This window comes from Telmatherina bonti, assembly GCF_933228915.1.
Source record: "Telmatherina bonti genome assembly, chromosome: 16".
Taxonomy (NCBI): domain Eukaryota; kingdom Metazoa; phylum Chordata; class Actinopteri; order Atheriniformes; family Telmatherinidae; genus Telmatherina; species Telmatherina bonti.
In genome coordinates, this window is record NC_136614.1 from 14,345,299 (window position 1) to 14,365,705 (window position 20,407).

General features: G+C 39.6%; 1 protein-coding gene across 2 annotated transcripts in view; it reads right to left on the reverse strand.

Moving 5' to 3' along the window:
• The window catches only part of map3k5 (mitogen-activated protein kinase kinase kinase 5), a 73,109-nt gene extending 57,670 nt beyond the window's left edge, over window positions 1–15,439 (reverse strand). For both annotated transcript variants that reach the window (XM_079254948.1, XM_079254949.1), the window contains exon 1: window positions 14,527–15,439. In XM_079254948.1, the coding sequence (XP_079111074.1) occupies window positions 14,527–14,944 (418 nt within the window). In that variant the 5' untranslated portion in view covers window positions 14,945–15,439. The remainder of the gene's footprint in view (window positions 1–14,526) is intronic.
• Window positions 15,440–20,407: the final 4,968 nt, after the last annotated feature.

The following is a 20,407-nucleotide window of genomic DNA, read 5'->3' on the forward strand; positions in this document are numbered from 1 at the left end:
ATCTACTGTATCTCCTCAAACAACAAACTTAAAACAGAAAGCTTGCAAAGTGCATTTAAGATTCAAAATTCAAAGCTTTATTGTCTTATGCACAGTTAGAAACATGCTTCTCTGTACAATGAAATTCTTACTTTGCTGCTCGCACTGGAAGCCAAGAGTGTAAAAATGCAGAAGGTATAAAAAAAACAAACCCAAAACAGATGAATAGTAAGATAAAGGGAAGCATGCAAAGTACAATGGAATAAAAATCTTTAAAGAATGTACGCTATGAAAAATATAGCCTATGTTTTATGTACATATTTGCAGATATGTGCTATAGTCGTGCAAAATGGTTGGTATAGTGTGCAAACAAAGTGTAAACATTCTAGCAGTTACAAGTGCAGCTGTATGTAAACAGGAAGTATAACTGGATTGTCTATGAGTCAAAAACAGTGCAAATTGTTTATATGCAGAGTATATGTGGATCGTCCATTGCTTTGCTGAAACCATGAAGCACAGCCGATATGGCACATTTGTGACAGCTACAACATTAAAAAAAAAAACCAACAACTTGAATTTTCCCTTGGGGATAAATAAAGTATTTTTGATTTGATTTGATTTGATTAAACTCTTTGTTTTCCTTCTGATTCAGACATTCTGGTGCCTTAAAGTGAGGTTAGTAGAACATCACAACTTCTGAATGTTTCTGGGAAACATTGACACATCCTGATTGCTTACTTACGTAACCCCAGAGCCGAATGCATGTCAGTGTAACAAACCTGTAAACAGTGTTGAAATAAGGTTACATAGAGCTAAGACAGGAGTAACCCGAGTCTCGCAGTTACCCTTCTGACAGATCACATGGGCTCCTCACAGCTGGTGTTATTGTCTTTGTGATCACCTTAAGTCACTAGTACATTTAAGACCATCTGGAGTAATGTGATACGAGTAAAAACTAGAGCAAAACATACATGCAACATGATAATCTTTCAACACGTTCAAATGCAAGGCCTGCTGCTGTTGACCAACACTAAATTGATTCCCTCGCCTACTGCTCAAAGCAGAGGAGGCAAAATAATTCAATACTCTCACACACACTGTTAAGGCTTTCAGCAGCACTTGGCAGGCTGCTTCGGGTTCCTCAGGCCCTGTGGTGTCTCTGAGGGAGGGGGTAAAGAGAGAAAAAAGAAGGGAAGGGAGGCAAAGGGTGATAAGAAACAGAGAAAGCAGAGCTGTGTAAATTTCACTGAAGATTGCTCTGGTGTTTTCTGACTCCTCTTTTATAGATCTCTCTCAGGCTTCCCCGAAGAGCCTCCATCAGTTCCACAGGCTGTTTTCAGAGGGGGGCTCTGCTAAATATTTTAATCGCAGCAGGATCTAGACTCTAGAGACTGCTCAAGTGGATATGGATTATTTCACCAATGTAAAGCCAGAGTCTCTCCTGTGCCCAGAGCCAAATGGAGCACACAGATTTGGATACAAAGAAATCTATTTTAATGAGAGTGAGCTGTGGTGATATGTGTGTGATATGTAAACAGTTGCTCCTAATAGCCTTAAGCTATAAACAACTAGGAAACTGTGGATCATTTCCACCATATATCCCTACAGCTAAAGCTCTGTGCACATACATTATTTAGAGTAGCTTCACTCTAGGTCTAAAAGGAACACACTCATATCAGTCGGTCTACTTTAAGCTCATCTTACGGTGTGTTCAGACCAAACGTGTTTTGAGCGTCGAAAATGCTCAAAACGCTGAACGCTCAACGCTGGTCACTAAACGGCCACTTTTGTGTCCAACGCCCAAAACGCTCCCAACGCTCCTGCCGCATCTGCCGCTTGTGTCTGGAGCGAGCGGCAAACGTGGCAGAAAAGAGAGGAGGGAGGCGGCGCTTTTCTTCCGGTCACTTTGAATGATGGCGGATTCAGTAGAGAGATGGCATGGTTTTATTTAATAAATAAAGCTAGAGGACGTTGTCGTATGGCAGTGATAGTCAGTGTTAATGCAACAAGAGCCGCACTCACCAGAGAGCCGCCGCCGCCCCCAAACAAAGCGTTGCTAGGCAACGTATCCTGCTACGTTGCCAAATCAGTAACATTCAGTTATTTAGCAAAGAATGGTTATCCTAAATATTGCACGGAGTAATTGCACCTCAGCCCCGTGTCCAGGTTCACCACAGGGATCCTCCAGGAGTTGCGAGCTGATTGCTCTGATTGGTTGACGCCCCGCGTCGAGCGGCCAAAGTTCAGCTTTGCCCATTTCTGGCTTTTGACGTGCATTGAGCTTAAAAAACTTGCGTAGACATATGCTCCTGAAAAATACCTTGCATGAAATATATGAAGCTCAGGTTAAAAACTCTTACTGTCCTCTAACTTTGGTTTCGTGTGAGTTTTATTCTAAGGTATTAGTAATTTAAGTTCTAATGATTCTGTGATGTTCATTACCGATGCTGCGTTTGGCTGCTATAAATACAAAAAGCAACACTCACACCCACTAGAGGACTACATCGGTATGGGATGTGGGAGCGGGTGGTATCTTTTAGAAATATAGTAGGAGGAGGAATAAAAACCAGTTTTCCAAAAGGCTCACTTGTGTGCTCTTGATCTTGCTGTTGAATGTATTTAACGTCATGATTAAATCCATCCATGCTTTATCCAGTCTGGGGTTCCAGGGGAAAAATTTGGAAACCCTAACATGCATGTTTTTAGACCATTAGAGGTAAAACCTGGAGTATCCAGAGCATGCATACACAGGGAGAACTTGCAAATTACCTTACACACAGAAAGGCCTCATTCAGATTCAAACCAGGGAGGAGACACTTCTAACTCTGCTAATCTTGTCTGAGTAAATCCAGAATATGAGTGGAAATGAGGTACATAATATGTAATTTCTGGTCCAGCATACAACCTTTAACCCTTTATAGGGTACTCAATGAAATACCTTGAAATTAGAAATTTTAACCTAAAATTGTACTTCTGGTATGTATCAAGACCTCCATTCTGTTGTTACATTAACAAAATCTAAATAAATAGTTTTATGCTGAATATGAAAGAAAACAAAGTAATCAAAAATACTTACTTGCCCCATAAAGGGTTAAAAGTAATTTGGTGTTATATTAGAACAACAGAGATTAAATAAATAAACAAAGAGCTTGATATAAAAACAGAACCCAGGTTTGAGCTCTTGAAGCAGCTAAGAGATCACTGCGGCGCTGACTGTTTCCATCCCTCTCTTATACGTCTGAGTCTGGGGGGGGGTGCAGCTCATTCAGTCGGGTAAAACATCCACTTGCTCTGTAATGCTCAGCAGGGGCGCTAATGCACGTGAGGCATGTGCAACTCACTCAGAGGAGAAAGCCAGTTTGTGTTTTCTCAGAACATCAGTAGATCCGTGTTGTTTGTATCCGTCCTAAAACAGAACATGAACACAAACAACCGTCATATCTGCTGAAACTCTCACTCATGCGTCAACCTTCCTGTCAAGGTTACAAAGTTCTGCTTTAGTGCTCAAAATATGTACAACTCCAGTAATGCCAAAATGCTCAAATATAGATTTTCTTGCGAGTATACGGTTAACCGCAAGCTTGCAGGAACAGCCTGAGTAACTTAAATGCTGCTCCACTGCATAATGTTACACATGCATGAAGAAAAAAAAAAAAACTTATCTTGTACATTGTTGAATTTAGTTGATGAAGAACGTTTATTTTCTAGCGCACCATAAAAAGTGGTCCAATATTTATACAATCTGCTCCATCTAGCAGGAAAAGGGATTGATCATGCATTGGCATGAGGTCTAACTTTGGTCTACTAACCCTTCGTATGTGTGAAACAGTCATTGTGTGGCAATGCTAAAAGCCCTTGCAGTTACATTTGGGACTGCAGCGTATACATAGTTAACTCAAGGGCCGTATGTGTGGGCCGCCGTTTTCATTGGGATGACCCCAGTTTGACTCATTCACGAGAGGTACAGTAGGTAAATGAAGGACTGGTTGCAATCAATTACATGACAGCTAAACATGCTGTAACCATGGAAACTGCTTCCAATGATGTGTGTGAAGTTTTTTGGTTCTGGTAAGCAGTCGTGGTGTAGCTCATGTTAGACGGGCAGAGAGCAGGGGGAGCTCTCCCCCCTGAGCTCGACCCACACAAGAGACAAAAAGAGACAGTGGAATGACTGTTTCCAAGCTCCACTGGAAATAATTTCCCACACTCGTCAAAGTGCCTCCCTCCAAGAAAAGGATTCTTCAAGGGAATAATGTTCAGATTCTATGCCAGATTTCCAGGAATAGCTACAGCGGATGGTTGAAGTATTTGTACATGTTTTGACTAGTTAAAGTAGAGCTGCGCTCAGACATGGGTGCATTTGCACCGTAAACGAATGCATTCAGTGTCTTTGCACAAAAATAACATCGTTGTTTCTCCCTCCTTCAAGCTGCTGCACCATAAAACAGTACAAAAAGTCCCGGCATAGAGAGAACGTGTGAGGAACTAACAAACAAACAAATGACTAAAACAATTTACAAGCTATCATTAAAGTTTAATAAAGATGCAGCCATGCATCTGTACATATAACTCTTATTCTGGGAAGGGGAAAAGGTTTTTCAAAAAGTATGTTTTCTTGATGCAACAACTAAAAAGTGGGATAAAAACTTTGACAAATGATCATCTAAAACAAACTTTAAATGAAATTCAACTACAAAAAAAAAAAAAAAAGTAAATCAGCGTGAAATAAAAGAAGTAATTCCTCCAAAAATACAACCATGAAATGAAAAAAAGAGATATTTCATAAATCTTACATCTAAGCATCTCTATCTGAAAATATTGGATCATGTAGGAAATACGAGACAATGGTTATTCAGTAGTTCTGGTGCCCTGCCCAAACAGAGAGATCAATGGAGTCTTTATTTTTAGGTAGAAGTGTGCTGGAAAGAAACAACCTAGAAAAACAAAACGAAGCAGGAAATGACACCAACTTGCCAGCTGTACCGCTCTCCTGACAGACTGGAGCTTTTTTCCTCTGCTCCACTTTGTAAAATCTCTGTGTGAACAGGCAACAAACTGCAGAGGCATGGCTCTGGGGGGGCAAAAATAGCTGAGAACAAAATGTGAATTCATCCACAGCTGACTGAGAGAAACCTGTGTTGTGTGACATGCCTACGTGTTGTACTTCCTTTTGCTTTTAGGGACAGAGACTTCATTAAAAGAAGAGGAATTTGCATCTGTGGCATGTAAACAATGTCCTAACCTTATCTCAGTTTCTTTACATGAAAGGACTGAGGAATTGTTTCTGCAAACAGCTGCACTGAGATAAAGCTGCACAAAACAGAAAATGGTGTAAAAATACATCTTAACTGCCATGTTGACGCCAACATATTGATTCATGAGAAATTCAGTTAATTTTCTGACTTTATTCAGACAAATTCAGGCATGAAAACTACAAAGATGTCAGTATTTAGTTACTTAACGTCTGCAAAGCAAATGACATTCCCATTATTCTGTTCACATTCAGTATTGGGGTGTTATATAACACTATTTAAGTGACATCGCATATATTCTGCTGTTTTGCTCTGGATTTTGAGCAAAGAACATTCTTACTTTACTCTGTTTCATACTATACTTTTATTAGCTATAATTTCGAGCTCCTCTGGTCCTTTTCATGTGCAAACTAGCCAGTTTGTTGAGAGTTGCGTCAAGCTGTTGCTGACACTGGGTTGCAGTAAAGCTCATAATGGTAATGTGTACTGTTCACACTGTGTTGTCAATTAGTGGACATACTTTTAATACTACACAGATGCTGAGTGCATATGCATTAGAGAAACACTACTAGTGTACAAAGAGGGGTGGAATTAAATGGACTTTTCTGATAGCAGTAAATTCGTTAAGCCATTCCACATAAAAACCCCAATGTTTTTTTTAGCCATCAAGAATAATCTTTATTATTTTTCAATAGAACAAGAACATTTAAATGCTTTTGCTACACTCTTGCAGTAGCAGTGTTGAAATGATAGTCATGTTTATACAGCGGTACTTTATGTCATAGCTTTTGGTAACGCATACCTGTGTATTATAAAGTTTTACTTCTCCTTGGGAACAGGCTAAAACATGGCTGCCCAGCTCTGGACATTGCAGGTTTTCCATGTATTCCTGTTCCAACACACCTGACTCAAAGTAATCATTGTGCAGAACTGTTGGATCCATGTAATGGACGTCAGGCGTGTTGGAACAGGGATACATGGAAAACCTGCAATGTCCAGAGCTGGGCAGCCATGTTTTAGCCTGTTCCCAAGGACAGCGGTCCTTGAGAAGCCACTTAGCACACTTCCGGGCTAAAAGATATCTGACCTGAGCACTCCTCTTTGTTGTGTTGATCCCTCTGCTTTTTATGTAGCTCTGTTGTTATTGAAAGGGAAAAAAACACAGATGAAAGTGGACAAAGATTTACTTTATGACAAAGTGAAACTGTATTAAAAGTTAAATGATAAAGACTCTCCAGTACAGCTTTTAAAAAATTTTTTTAAACACCATTTATTTTATTTTCAAACAGTCAGTATTCGATCAATGTGATGCATGATCTTGAGAGTTGGTGTAGAATTTATTATTTTACAGAATGGCGTGTCTGTTCTTCTGCACTTAAAAAATGTCTTTTTGCATGAGAGCAAACCAGACAAATACCTAATAAGCAAGGCATTTGATGACAGTGTGAGGACAAAAACAATCAGAGCCCAACAGTCTCTATAACAGAGATAGTTACCTTTCTAACAGGACCAAACTTTCCTGTCATTTCTGCACAACCTTTTTAAACCGTGTCAACTAAAGATTTCCCAAAGGTATCCATGAAACAAACTATGTAGCATATCAGATTAGTGATCTTGTCTGGAATACCTTCAAATTTTTTGCAAATGATCCAAAAATAGTCAGGTCCCACTTTGCACAAGACCTCATAAGCAATAAGGTATTTTTATTCATGCAAATAGAACTTACAAGCTAATAGAGAATAAAATTTAGGTTACCAAAAGTCAATAATTGTGACATTATTTGCAATTGTGTCGCATTGCATTTTGTCTCCCTTGTTGTTTGTATTGTACACAAATATGTGCCAAAGCCTCCATGAGAACCGCCATGTCATTAAGTTTGCTGATGATTCTGTCATAGTTTCTCTGGTCTCTGGTGATGTTCTTGATCATGGCCCTGTCTTGACTGACTTTCTTGAGTGGTGTCAGTCTTCTTTCCTGCACATAAATGTGTCAAAGACAAAAGAATTGTTGATAGATTTTAGGAAATCCACTCCTGCCCTCCCTCCTGCCCGGATAAATGGACAGGTAGTTGAGGTGGTGCATCAGTACAAGTACTTGGGAACAGTACTGGACAGTAAATTAACATTCGACACCCAGGTTGATGCTGTCTGTAGTAAAGCTCACCAGAAAATGCACTTCCTTCGTAAATTGAGATTTTTTAACGTTGACAATGTTTTTATGAAAATGTTTTATTCCTGTTTTGTGGAGTCAACTCTTACCTTTGCTTTTCTTTGCTGGTTTGGCATGTTAAATCTTAAAAATCGAAACCGCTTACAAAGCATAGTTAAAGAGTGCAGTAAAATTACTGGCTGTCATTTAAGTGATTTGTGGGATCTTTACAAATGCAGGGCTGTATGCAAGGCAAAGAAAATCCTTGCAGATCTTGCCCATCCTCTGCACAGGCAGTTTCAGCCATTGCGCTCAGGCAGGAGATATTGCGTGCCTAAGTTTAAAACCAATAGAGTCAGAAACTCCTTCATCCCAAGAGCCATTGGATTTTTAAATGAATGATAGTTGTTAATTTGCTACTTTTGGCGTCGCTTCATGTGCTCTGATGTTCTCATCTTACCGTGTTTCCACTGTTATTTAACTTGCCTTTTATTATTTTATTATTTTTATTGTTTGTTGTTGTTGACTGATTGCACTTTTATGCTACTGGCTGCACACAAATTGCCCTACGGGGACCTAATAAAGTATTGAATTGAATTGAATTGAATTGAATTGTTTGCATTTTTGCTTTGCGTGTCTAAGCAGCACGCTGCAAAAAACAATATTAAACATGCTGGTAGTATGCACGTTCCTTACAGAATTGGGTTAACGAAAACGTTCAAAGGTAACATTTTATTGTAATTGACAGTCTAGCATAGTTTCAAAATGCTAGTTTTAAGTCAACTTTTAAAACATGTATTAACATTTAATACAATGTACTGTTTTCCTACACCTGCATGCATTGATGTGCTGTTGACAGCGTAAAACGAAACCGTTTTTCTCTTGACATCCAGTGAAGCATAATCCTTTTGCCAAAGTCAACCCATGCAATTGTGCATCCACGGTTACTTCTGCAAACCAGACAAAAACTGCATGTTGGATGTGAGTACAGCAACATTAAAGCCCGATGAGAAACATACCACTGCTGGAGCCTGGTTACAGCTTTATAATTAGATACTGTGGAGTGTATTGTGAACTTGTTGCATGCAGCTTTGCATTTGTAATATGAGAAAACAAGAAGGTAATGATAGTCATTCTGCCTGTGAAAAAGCTGGGTGTAATTTGCAGAGGATGTAAACTTACACAGAAACTGACATCCAATACAAAAAAAAAAAAAAAAAAATTAATTTTTTTAAAATTACTATTAAAAAAATAAATGAAGCTTGTCCACAGAGGAATGCAGCAGGATAGATCTCAGAGCTATTCATTGTTCACTGCTGCCTTATCAAATTCCTGAACTTGATATGAGTCAGGTGTCACTCAATCCAATGGTTTTCTAAAGACGCTTGTTGCCCACCCCTGCTTCCACTTACCTCAAGTGAACTCTAAGTCCTGAAAGCAAGCTTTCACACATTGCTTCACCACCTCCACTCATGTAAGTAGCACTTAAAAGATTATGCATTTATGCAACATTTACATATTATGAGTCCTCGCATGCGCAAAACGCCTGTTAGGATGTCGCGGATTCTTGTTTTTACTCTATAGGAGCACCTAAATGATTCGACAGAAGGTGTGAAATTACAGATATTGCATTTCCGTTGTCATGTGGATTTCACACCAACAATCAATAAAGAGCCAGCTGTCAGCTTCTGATTTTAAGTTAACGCTTTTCCTCCTGTTGAGACGTGAGCATGAAATGTTTTCCTCTGTAAGGTGCATGTGCAGATTTGCCTGCACCATGCCGCTCCCGCTGAGGTGCAGGCACTTTTCCCCAGATGCCAGCGAGTGGCCCATGGAATAATTCCTTCTGACCTTGCGCTCTCTAACCTTTGAAATGCAGCCAAGCATGCAGAGTAAACAGGAGGGAGGATAAACAACTTAGCAAGCTGATGGGATTTTAGAGCAGCGTGGTTTTCCAGTCGGGAAGCTGAGAGTACAGAATTATGGCGGCGATTCCCATGGCGCTCTAAACAAGAAGCTGTCCGCTGATGTCCAGCAGTGTTGACAATGGATGCAGTAGGATCTAGCCAGCGATGCAAAAATTGCATGTATTCAGCTACTGTAGCAGTTAACCCTGTGAGGGTTTGTAGTCACTTATAAAGAGGAGGTAGGCTGCCCCCGTGCCAGGCACGTGATTGGTCTGTCTTGGACAGACTTGGTGGTAATCATAGACTGTATATAGAGATGGACATAGCCTCTGTGACGTCACCCATAGGTTTCTGAAGAGCTGAATTGAAGCTCGGTGGGCGGTTCCTACCATCGCCATCTTGGCAAGGGCATGCGCATCGTCTCACCTGGAAAATACATATATGGGCTAAGAGGTGGAGCTGAGAGGGGGGCTGTGAGCGTCATGGTGGATGATTGACATCGAGCGAACTCCGAGCTAAGCGCTAACCGAGCTAACACGGAGATAACAGGAGATAACAGGAGCTAACCAGCTAACGGAGGTAAGCGGGCTAAAGCTACATCACGTTGTTTACCGGCTAAAAACCGCGGCTGATCTACGTTCTTCTGACTTGAAGCGGGAGGTCGTGTACCTGTCAATCAAAATGACACGCCCCTAAATCTGCCGAAATTTGAGATTAAATTACTTTTAAACGGGCGAGTTAAAAAAAAAATTCACTCCCCCCACAGTTGTCATGAAGGTAAATCTGACCTATAAATCGAAAATGGATTTTTGAACCAGGCTGTAAACATGTTTATTTCTGCTGTGAAGTTGGTCTTTTTAACATGGGCATCTATGGGAATTTGCTCTGTTTTGCAGCCCCTAGTGGATGAAGGCGGAACTGCGGTTTAGGCACTTCCGCATAGGCTTCACTTTTAACTGCCGAAAGCTCCGTCCATCTTTCTGATATGGTCTATGATGGTAATACAGCTTTTGAACGAGATTTGAAAAACAACAACCACAAATGTGTTGATGGTGAACGAAAGAAGAGTTGAGCAAATAACCAGAATGAAACAAAGCTGCTTGCAAAGTCTGCAAGTATTCTTATCAAAGGTTTTGTGCTTCCTGTAAAGTTTCCCAGTAATGTCATCTAATGATCACGTGGAGAGATGAATTCCACAGCTATGACCCAACAACCAAGCCTGCTTTGACTAGTGAAGCAACACCAGTACAAATGAACCCTGCCAAATTCAAACACTAGAAAGCTCAAGTTTTCCTCAGTTGCAGAATTATTTTCAGGTCTGGAGAGGGTCGCCTTAAGTTAATCACTGACTTATTTATAAATCCTTTTGTTTTTGTTCACAGACGTTAATGTTTAAAGCAGTTAACTTTCCAGTTATGTCGCCCAAAAGTCCCAGAGCACCTTTCACACTGAAACATCGAAAAGATCCGGATATGTTCGGTGTAATACCCACAACTGGACAGGCTCCAACTTCTAAAATGGGAACTTTAACATATTTCCAGACAAACCAGCTTAAAACTCTAGACTTAGACAGAAGGTTATGGCCAAAGTGTCACAATATGATGCATTGTTACCCATGCATTCTCCATCCTTGCTGGATCTTAAGAGTCTGTCCCAAACATCATGAGATAAGAGGCCAAGCTTGTCAGTCTAGACAGGTCTCAAATGTCTGAATGACATCTAATCAACATCTGGCTAAGTTAGAGACAAACAGTTGTTAAGGTTCATACTAATACAGAAGAACAGAAGATCAACTATAATGCTTATAAATTCAAAGTCTTCACAAAATTCCTTTTTATTTTTGCCAGTAAAGTGATTCGCTGATGGGGACTGTAATAAGACATAACACAGTTATTACTGTTGGCAAAGGTTTATTATGTCTGTAGTCTCCTGTGTGTCTGAACCCAAACAGGTTCTGCCATCTTACAACCAAAATGCCCACTTTGTCTGCAGCATCATGTGAGCAGGGCCATGTGGGGACAGCTTGGAAGGGCCTCTGCTGACCGAACAACTCTCCCTCTGAGGTCATTGTTTAGAGGTCTTTGGTTTTGTTTTCAACACACTTGTATTGGACGTTAATGAAGAAGCAAACATCGCTTTCCTGGGAAAATGCCACGGGTCTCCCTGGTGTATTGTGAGAATCTGTAACAGTAGCTCTGAGAAGGAAGGGAAAAATTACAGGGAACTTGATGTCGCTGTACAACTAACAAGAAAAGAAACAAAAAACTGCTTTTGGAACTTTTTGGATTTGGGCTTTATTTAATTTATTTAATTTTTTTAACATCAAATATCTTGTATCAACTGAGTTTGACTTTAGCTTTACAAATATTCTCTGAATATTTCAACGTTTAGTACAGTTATTCAGTCATTAAGTAAAAATACACTGTTTATATTCTGGATATGGTGGAAGAAAACCAGTATCTGTGTGTTCAGCTGACAAGAAGGGAAATGTAGCACAAAAGTCATCTATAGGAAACTCCAAATCCGTTTCACCTTAAGGAAGCTGAGCTCCTTCAGCGTCTGCAACAAGATGTTGCATGTTTTCTATAACTCTGCTGTGAATATTGTTCTGCAAAATCTGCTGGAGCAGCATCAGTTAGACACTCAGAAAATGAACAAATTGATCAAGAAGGCTGCTTCTGTGCTGCTCTGTTGCTGCTGGAGCTGATTGTCCAGAGAAGAATGCTGCACAAACTGCTGAGTATAATGGACAATTGTACACAAACCTCGACAGCACAGTGAGAAAGCAGCAGTTTGTTCATACAGAGGCTAAACTGCACAACAAAAAGTACTGATTGTTCCTGCCAGGAGACATCATTCTCCAGAAAAAAACTTTCACTGTCAATTAATATAAAAAAAACAAGAATTATTTCAGATATATATATATATATATATATATATATATATATATATATATATATATATATATATATATATATATATATATATATATATTAAAAGCATCCCTATAAACACTCGTTTGATCTATATTAGCAGAGGTTTAGAAATCCAGGTTAAAACTGGGTTTCATTTCCATAAAGAAAAGTAAATTCTATTTCAATAGATCATTTATATGCAGGATATCCTCTCTGCTATCTTCCTCTTTGTAAACACTTGAGCCATTCTAACACACTAACTTTGTTGATACATGATGAATCATTTATATGACATTAATATGAACAAACATTTGGCGAGACTGCATGTAGTAGCTGACGTTTGGACTCAACCATAACACTTCTGTCTGCCTTTGTGGTTATTTAGATGACTCAATGTGCAGCAAGCTGTTTGTCTTGTCAGGAAGGACACATCCCCCCAAAAGAAGCAGGCACCAAGAAATCTTTTAAGATCATTTAAATAAGACTGAGCATATGTATAAGACAATGTATGTGAAAGAAAAACATGTATGTGCAATGTCTATTAAATGGAAGAATGCATTATTAGTGGTTCCAGCTGACTCCTGAACTCTGTTTCTTGATGGATTTCTAAAGTGGCCTCTTGTTTTACATCAGCAGGACTAAAAATGAAGTTATTCCTTTAGTTGTGGGAACTTTTGGACTTTAATTCTAAATATCCTCTACGATCAGACGCCATGCCTTACTGCTTTTCATGGTAGATTACATTTTGAGCTAATTATGCCTGACATGGTGTTGCAATTGTGGAATGAGTGTCTGATGTATATTTTGATATAGGCAAGCCTATTTTTAACACAATGCTGAGAATTTGAGTTAAAGACATCTTTCAATGTATTTATTAGTGACATATTCATATTTACAACTGCATACATGTGTGATATACCTATGTATTTTTCACTACAAGTAGCTTTGCTTTTGAAAAAACAGGCTGGATGATGGAATATTGAGATTAATTTATTATTTTGTCTTGTATAATATATATTAATCTCTACATATATGATCAGATTACTTACCTGGGTAATTACAGACAATTTAAATAAGATATTTAAATCATTCATAAACCAGAATATTATCATTGAGATAAACCTAGTGCTGCTTTCATTTGTTTATCTGTCAAATAAACTCATCTGATATAAACTATTATCAGTCCTGTGGAAAAGGGAAGGAATGGTTGAAGGGGCTTGCAGAGACAGAGACCCCACAAAACTTGGAGGAAACCAAGTGGCATTATTGATTATTCAAGGTGTTAATACTAAAAATGTGTGTTTTTTAAAGGCAATCATAAACATCTGTGTTATTTAACTTTATCTCTGTTCTGTCTGTTGAACAAATTCTGATAGTAACTATCTTAGAGAAGCGCAAACAGTGGTACCAGAGTCCTCCACACAAATCCATTACACTGCAGCTGTTTCTCAATTAAAAGAAGTCTCTAAAATGTTGTCTTCTTGTAAGGCTTTTCTCATGTATTATTATGTAACAGCGGTATAGGGACAAGAGGTGGAAGCTCCTTTTGTAACAGGGTTCATGTTTGTTTCGCTTGTACAACAGATTCCAGTGGAAAGTTCAGCCTCATGGTGCAAACCATGACACAACGCAGCACAGCAGAGGCCCACAATGGAAGGGAGACAAAAATGTGCTGAAGGAAAAACCTAACCCCCACATTTGTGGAGTAACAATTCAACAAACCCCAAACCATATTTCATGCACACAAAGTTTCAGCTTTGCTCAGCTTGGAAATAACTGTTATATACAGGTTGCAAGCCTTGACATGCAGACCTCTGTGGTGGGTTTGGGGAGCCCAGAGCAACCTGATCTGCAGGAAAACTGCCTCCAAGAACAGAAGAAATGCAGTAAAAAGCAACTTGTGACCCATCAAAGTACTTTCAAAAGAGACTTTAAAGAGAAATAATATATATATATATATATATATATATATATATATATATATATATATATATATATATATATATATATATATATATATTCAGGTTGTTACAATTGTGAGTTTGTCACAATTGAAGTGTGTTTATAATCACACTTTTAATTGTAACAGACTCTCAATAAAGATCCACAGATCATATAGTTTTACCACTGAGAGAGAGAGACAAGAGTAATCCTATTAAATCAGTCTATAGGAGTGATTTAAAAGTCTTAACAAGCAACATTTAAGCTAAAACATGAATAACGAGAGAATAAAGAGGAATGTTGAGACACATGTCATGTGTTGCTGCACTTAACAGAGGAAGCTGAGGGGGAGTTTTCAGAGATTTCAACTTTTTACTGACTCACCTGCATTGTAAAAGCGATCCAGTACTGTGGTCTCCCCAAAGTCCAGTTTCCCAAAGTTCACGGTGTCCAGTTTGCTGCCCACCGTGTCGCAGGCGTCCTTCAGACACTGCAGGGCCATGTGCTCCGCGTTATTCTGCGGGCTCGCTTCTCCATTCATCACATAAGCCACCGTCACCGGCCTGCTTTTACTGGACTTGCTGGTGGACAGCAAGCCTCCGCCGTCCATCGGGCAGCACCCCTGGGTCGGGCTGAGCTCGCCTCCACCGACCTGTGGATCCTGCCAGAAAGTTCCGGCTGCGGGGATTCCGCTACTGCCTCCGATGCTGCTGCTGGCATTTTCCCCACTGAAGGTCTCTCTGCCGGGACTAGCACCAAAGCAAGGCACCGGTAAAGATATCCCGTCCTGTTCTTGACTCATCTTGTTCCAAGTTCTGCTCGCTCTATGAAAGCGTGGATCTTAATGAGCGGCTCCTCCAGCTGTCCTCCATGGAGAGCGCCAGCGTTACGCACGGCGGCTACTCGTGGAAGCCTCTGGACAGACACGACATGTAACCTTGTCCCGTTTCCACGCAGGTAAACAGTTCACAAGAGGCAGAGATACGACTCCACATCATATTTCTCAGTAAATGCACCAGCACAGGAAAAAGACAAAACACCCGATGACGCTGATGGCCACTGGAGACTGGCCAAAGTCACGACGGTGTTCCGATGGGAAAACACGCGGAGAAAAGTCACGAAATCCGTGCATTCCGCCTCAGCGCGACGATTCCGCCCACTGTACTTTTTCTGAAAGTTGAGCAAGCCCGCTGCTGTCAGCGCAGCAACACCCACAGGGATCAGCAGAGTCACAGAGGCGCAGTGAAAGCCTCGCGGTGGCGCATCTCCAACAAACAGAAAGTAGAGCGTGCAGGCTGCGAGGTGGCTCTCACGGCCAGGCACACCCTGCCACTGTTATCTCCCCTGTCCAGACTCACGCACTGGGCGGAGAGACAACAGTAGGAGTTTTGGTGGAGCTGGGCGGAGACACCACAACCATATGTGGAGCTGTGAAGCCTACTATAGGGGGAAAAAAGGAAAGAAAAACAAGACCAAAAAAACAAAACAAAAAAAAAAAACGCTTCTGTAGCGACGTCACCTCTAATGGACCGTGCTTATAATGAATCTAAACTAACCATTGTCTGTGGTTTATCCACAGGCACAATACACTCACGGAAAGTCCTCACATTTCTGTGGAGGGTAATAAATAATCTCCATACTTTCCTTCACACACACACGAAAAATAAAAAAAAAGAAAAAGTGGGAAGTTTGTCCGGAGTAGCCGGTGCCCGGTCTGCACCTAGAACATGTTCACTCATTCGCTTCAGCAAACAGCAGCTGCCACTTTATTTTAAACGGTGCAATAATGCAAAATAAAAGCTACTTGCAAGAGTTGGTGTCTTGGTGCATGCACGTAGCTCCACTCTCTCCAGTCTCTGGAGGACCTCTTGTGGTCAAGGTGGGATATTACGTCCATATAATGGGTTTCAGGTGCAGGAAAAAAAAAACCAAAAAAAAAACCCCAAAACATATTTACAACATACAGCTGGTTCTTGTGGTTTTTTAGAAAGAAAGGAAATTAATTTATCAGGAAAGGGTCATTTAGCCCACAGAACAAATCTGGACAAGGAAGGGCAAGTTTATTTCTAAAGCACAATTCAACAACAGGGTGATTCAAAGTGCTTTAGACAGACAATAAAACATTAGAAAATAAGAAGCACAACTTAAAATTAAAACATGAAAGCAAGGAAAAAGAAATAACATTAAATAAAGAAACATGCAGATTTGGACTTTAAATAAAACAGCTTTGAATAAAACCTACTAAAATGCAGCTGAGAACAGGTCTTTAACCTTGATTTAAACATTTAAGCTGATCTGAGACTTTCTGGGAGTTTGTTCCAGACATATGGAGCCTAGAAGCACTTAAAAGCACCCATTCATGACCCCAATGTGTCTAAGGCCAGGTTTCTGTGTGAAGGAGGCATTTGATGTTGGTTACAGTGACCCCATAAATGAAAGAAATGAAATCTCACAATGATCAGAGACAGACATGAACAGACTATAGAAACCCAAACAGACCCAAACTACCATTAACACCGCAAAAAGATAAACAATACACAAATTAATGAATCACTCGGCTACAGGCACCTTAAACCCCACGTTGTATAAGAATAAATATAAATGAATGGATGGGTAAATGCAAAGAAAACAAAAACAAAATAACCCAATAATGATAAAAAATAAATAACAATAATATTAATACTATTACTGCTACTACCACTAATAATAATATAAATAATGATAATAATAATAATAATAATAATAATAATAATAATAATAATAAATAAAAATAATCATAATTATTAATCAGACTCACTCTCTCTCACTCTCTTTCATCCCTTCGCTCCCCTTCCATAATCATCTACACACACACACGCACGCGCGCGCACACACACACATGCACGCACGCACGCTATGCACTTCATTTGTACAAATCTGTACCCATTTTTTAAAAAATTGATTTTACTGTATTATTGTTATGCCTTGTCTTGCGCATACTAATGAGTTAATGTGTGGTGTCTGCAGCTGAATTGGCACTGTGTGCCCATGACAAATTTCCCCTGGTGGGATAATAAAGTTTAATTCATTCATTCAGACGACAAGAACCAAAATGATGTGGCTCATAATGAACATGGTAAACTGCTGAAAAAGAATGAGAAGAACGTCCTGGAGAAAGCAGTGAAAGGAGACAAAATGAACACTTAGAGATGTAAAACATCTGGAGATGAACACACATCAAAGACTTCTGGACACAAAAGCACAGAAACCAGAGTAGAAACAGCATCAAGAAAAAGCCAAACCACATGGACGTTAACCAGCAGGCAGAGATGCAGACACAGAAGAACCATAAAAATGAGCTTATAAGAGATGCAAATCACTGCCATGACATTTGAAGTTGTTGTCTGTCTGCTTTGTTTGGGTGTGACACACCGATGTAGGAAAAACAGCATGCGTTGAGATGGAGATTTCTCACTGTAAATAATTTGAGATGTTTACCAAAATTATTAGAAATGGTAAAACATGTTTTGAGTTATATGTAATCGTTAAAAAAAAGAAAAAAAGCTACATTAAAACTGATGTACCCTGCCTCTCGCCCACAGGCTGCAGGGATAGGCTCCAGCTCCCCCGCAACCCTTACTTGGATTAAGCAGGTTCAGAAAATGAATGAATGAATAAATGAATGAATGAATAAAACTGATGTTTTTTTCTTTTAATCAGAAGTTACTATTGATATTCATTAGGAGACTGTATCCTACCTCATGAAGGAATGGTTATATTACTGGTATAAAACAAAAGATGCTGTTTGGAGGTCAGTGAAGAAGAATCTGGAAGAGTATAAAGAATAATGTACAATGAGCAAGTTGGAGCTTCTTTTTATTTATTTATTTTTTATCAGAAATCCTTTGCAAATATTGGCAGAAACAGGTATATTGCTGATTTGATGTTTTTTTTTTTTTTATAGACTAGAGGACAAATCTTTCATTATTTCCTTCATTATCTCCTTCAACAAAGCTTCATTCTTTATCAAAGAGAGAAGATTATTGTGTTCAGTAATTACACCTTTCAAGGTAGGGGTGCCCCGATACCGATATCAGTATCTGTATCGACTCAATACCATGTATGTGTACTCGCACTTGGTCTTAATAAAGTGTTCCATCCACGAAACTAGTCAAGCCAGGACAGATGTGTTTGATGACATGCTTCAGACGTGTTTTAAAAGAAATAAATGCCTTGAATGTTAAAGTGTGACATTTTTTGTTACACTAAAAGCCAGAACTTTGTTTCAAAATCGTACATTTATTGTTTTATTTAGGTAAAATGTGCCAAATCAAAATAAAACTTGTTGAAATTGTTAGATCTGTAATGTTATTACATTTGTATTGGTGAGGTAAGTTCAGAAAGGATGGGTCATTTATTACAACCTAATGAAATCTTACACAGTTATAACAGCAGTAAAAACCATAGTCACAATAATGTCCACATAAACAGATTTGTTATTGGCAAATATTGGTATCTGCAGATATATAAATTTCAGATATCGGTATCGGATCAGAACTCCCAAAAAGTGGATCGATGCATCCCTATTTCAAGGCAATATTTTTATCCAGTCGTGCTAACTGGGATTTGTGTGGTTAAATTTGAGGACAGAAGAGTTAATGTGACAACATGTTTGACTTTGTCACTTTAGCCTCCATTCTACATGAGCAACCTTGATGATAAAGTAATGTTACCTTTATTTTTCTTATTTTACCTCGTGTTTTTACATGACAGTGATCTCGGAGGTGCGTTGCTTTAAGAGTCAACATGAATGAAAAAGTTATCTCACAAGACTTTCTCACACCTTAAATATGTCCCTAAACCAAAGGGTCATTCCTGCCTCCTTTTAATCCACCATTATCATTTTCTAAAAAAACAAAACAAAAAACAAGCAGGAAAGCATTCATGAGCCACATAAAATCTCCACCTCACATCTCTCTGGGCCCACTCGTGTGATGAGGCTTCATGCAGTATCCATGTCACAACTTGAAGAGGATCCCAGTATCAAAATTCTTCATATATTCTAACCAGTCACTGCTTTACAAACTCATCATGAGGTGAGCCTCATTGGGATTTATGAGTCATCTTATAGAGACGAGCTGGAACATGCAGTGGAAATGCACAGAAATGACAACTTTTGACCAAGCGTTGGAAAAATAACATGTAACTTACTGTAGTGTTCAGAATGTCCCTATCAGTTCACATAAAGTGGTAAATAAACCAGAATGTTTTTTAAATGTTAGATTCTTCAAAGTCACCACTTTTTACTTTGATGACAGCTTGGCACACTCATGACATTTTCTCAATCAGTTTCATAAGGCAGTCACTTGGAATGGCTTATCAATAGTCTCAGATGAGTTCCTGGAGGTGTTGAGCAGGTGTTAGATGCTTTGCCTTCACTCTTTGGTCCAAAACATCCCAAACCATCTCAAGTGAGTTAAAGTCAAGCTATTGTGGAAGCCAGGTTGTCTTATGCAGCACTCCATCATTCTGTTTCTTGGTGAAACATCCCCGACACAGTCTGGAGGTGTGTTTGGGATCATTGCCCCTTTGAAATACAAATGATGGTCCCACTAAGTGCAAGCCAGATGGGATGGCATGTCGCTGAAAAAATGCTGTGGTAGCCATACTGGTAAAGTGTTCTTTGGATGGTGACTAATTAATCAACTGTTTCACTAGCAAAGAACCCCCATACCATAGCACGTCTCCTCCTGCATGCTTCACCGTGGGAACCACACATATAGGAACCATCTGCTCACCTTTTCTGCATCTGACAAAAACATGGGCGAGTGCAACTTAAAATCTCAAATTTGAATTCATCAGACCAGAGCACAGATTTCCACTGATATAAGGTCATTCCTGATGTTTCTTGGCCCAAATTAGTCCATCCATCCATCCATTTTCTAAACCGCTTAATCCAATGCAGGGTCGCGGGGAAGCTGGAGCCTATCCCAGCTGGCTTTGGGCGACAGACAGGGTACACCCTGGACAGCTCGCCAGTCCATCGCAGGGCCAAATTAGTCTCATATTCTTATTTTTCTTTCTCAGAAGTGGCTTCTTTACAGCAATTTGACCTTGGAGGCCCAATGTAGGAAGTCTCCTCTGAACAGTTGATGTTGAAATGAGTCACCATCTTGAATTCTGTGAAGCATTTCTGTAGGCTCTTATCTGAGGTGCTGTTTATTTGCGGTTTCTGAGATTGGTGACTCTGATGAACCTTTCCTGTGCAGCTGAGGTAACTCTTGGT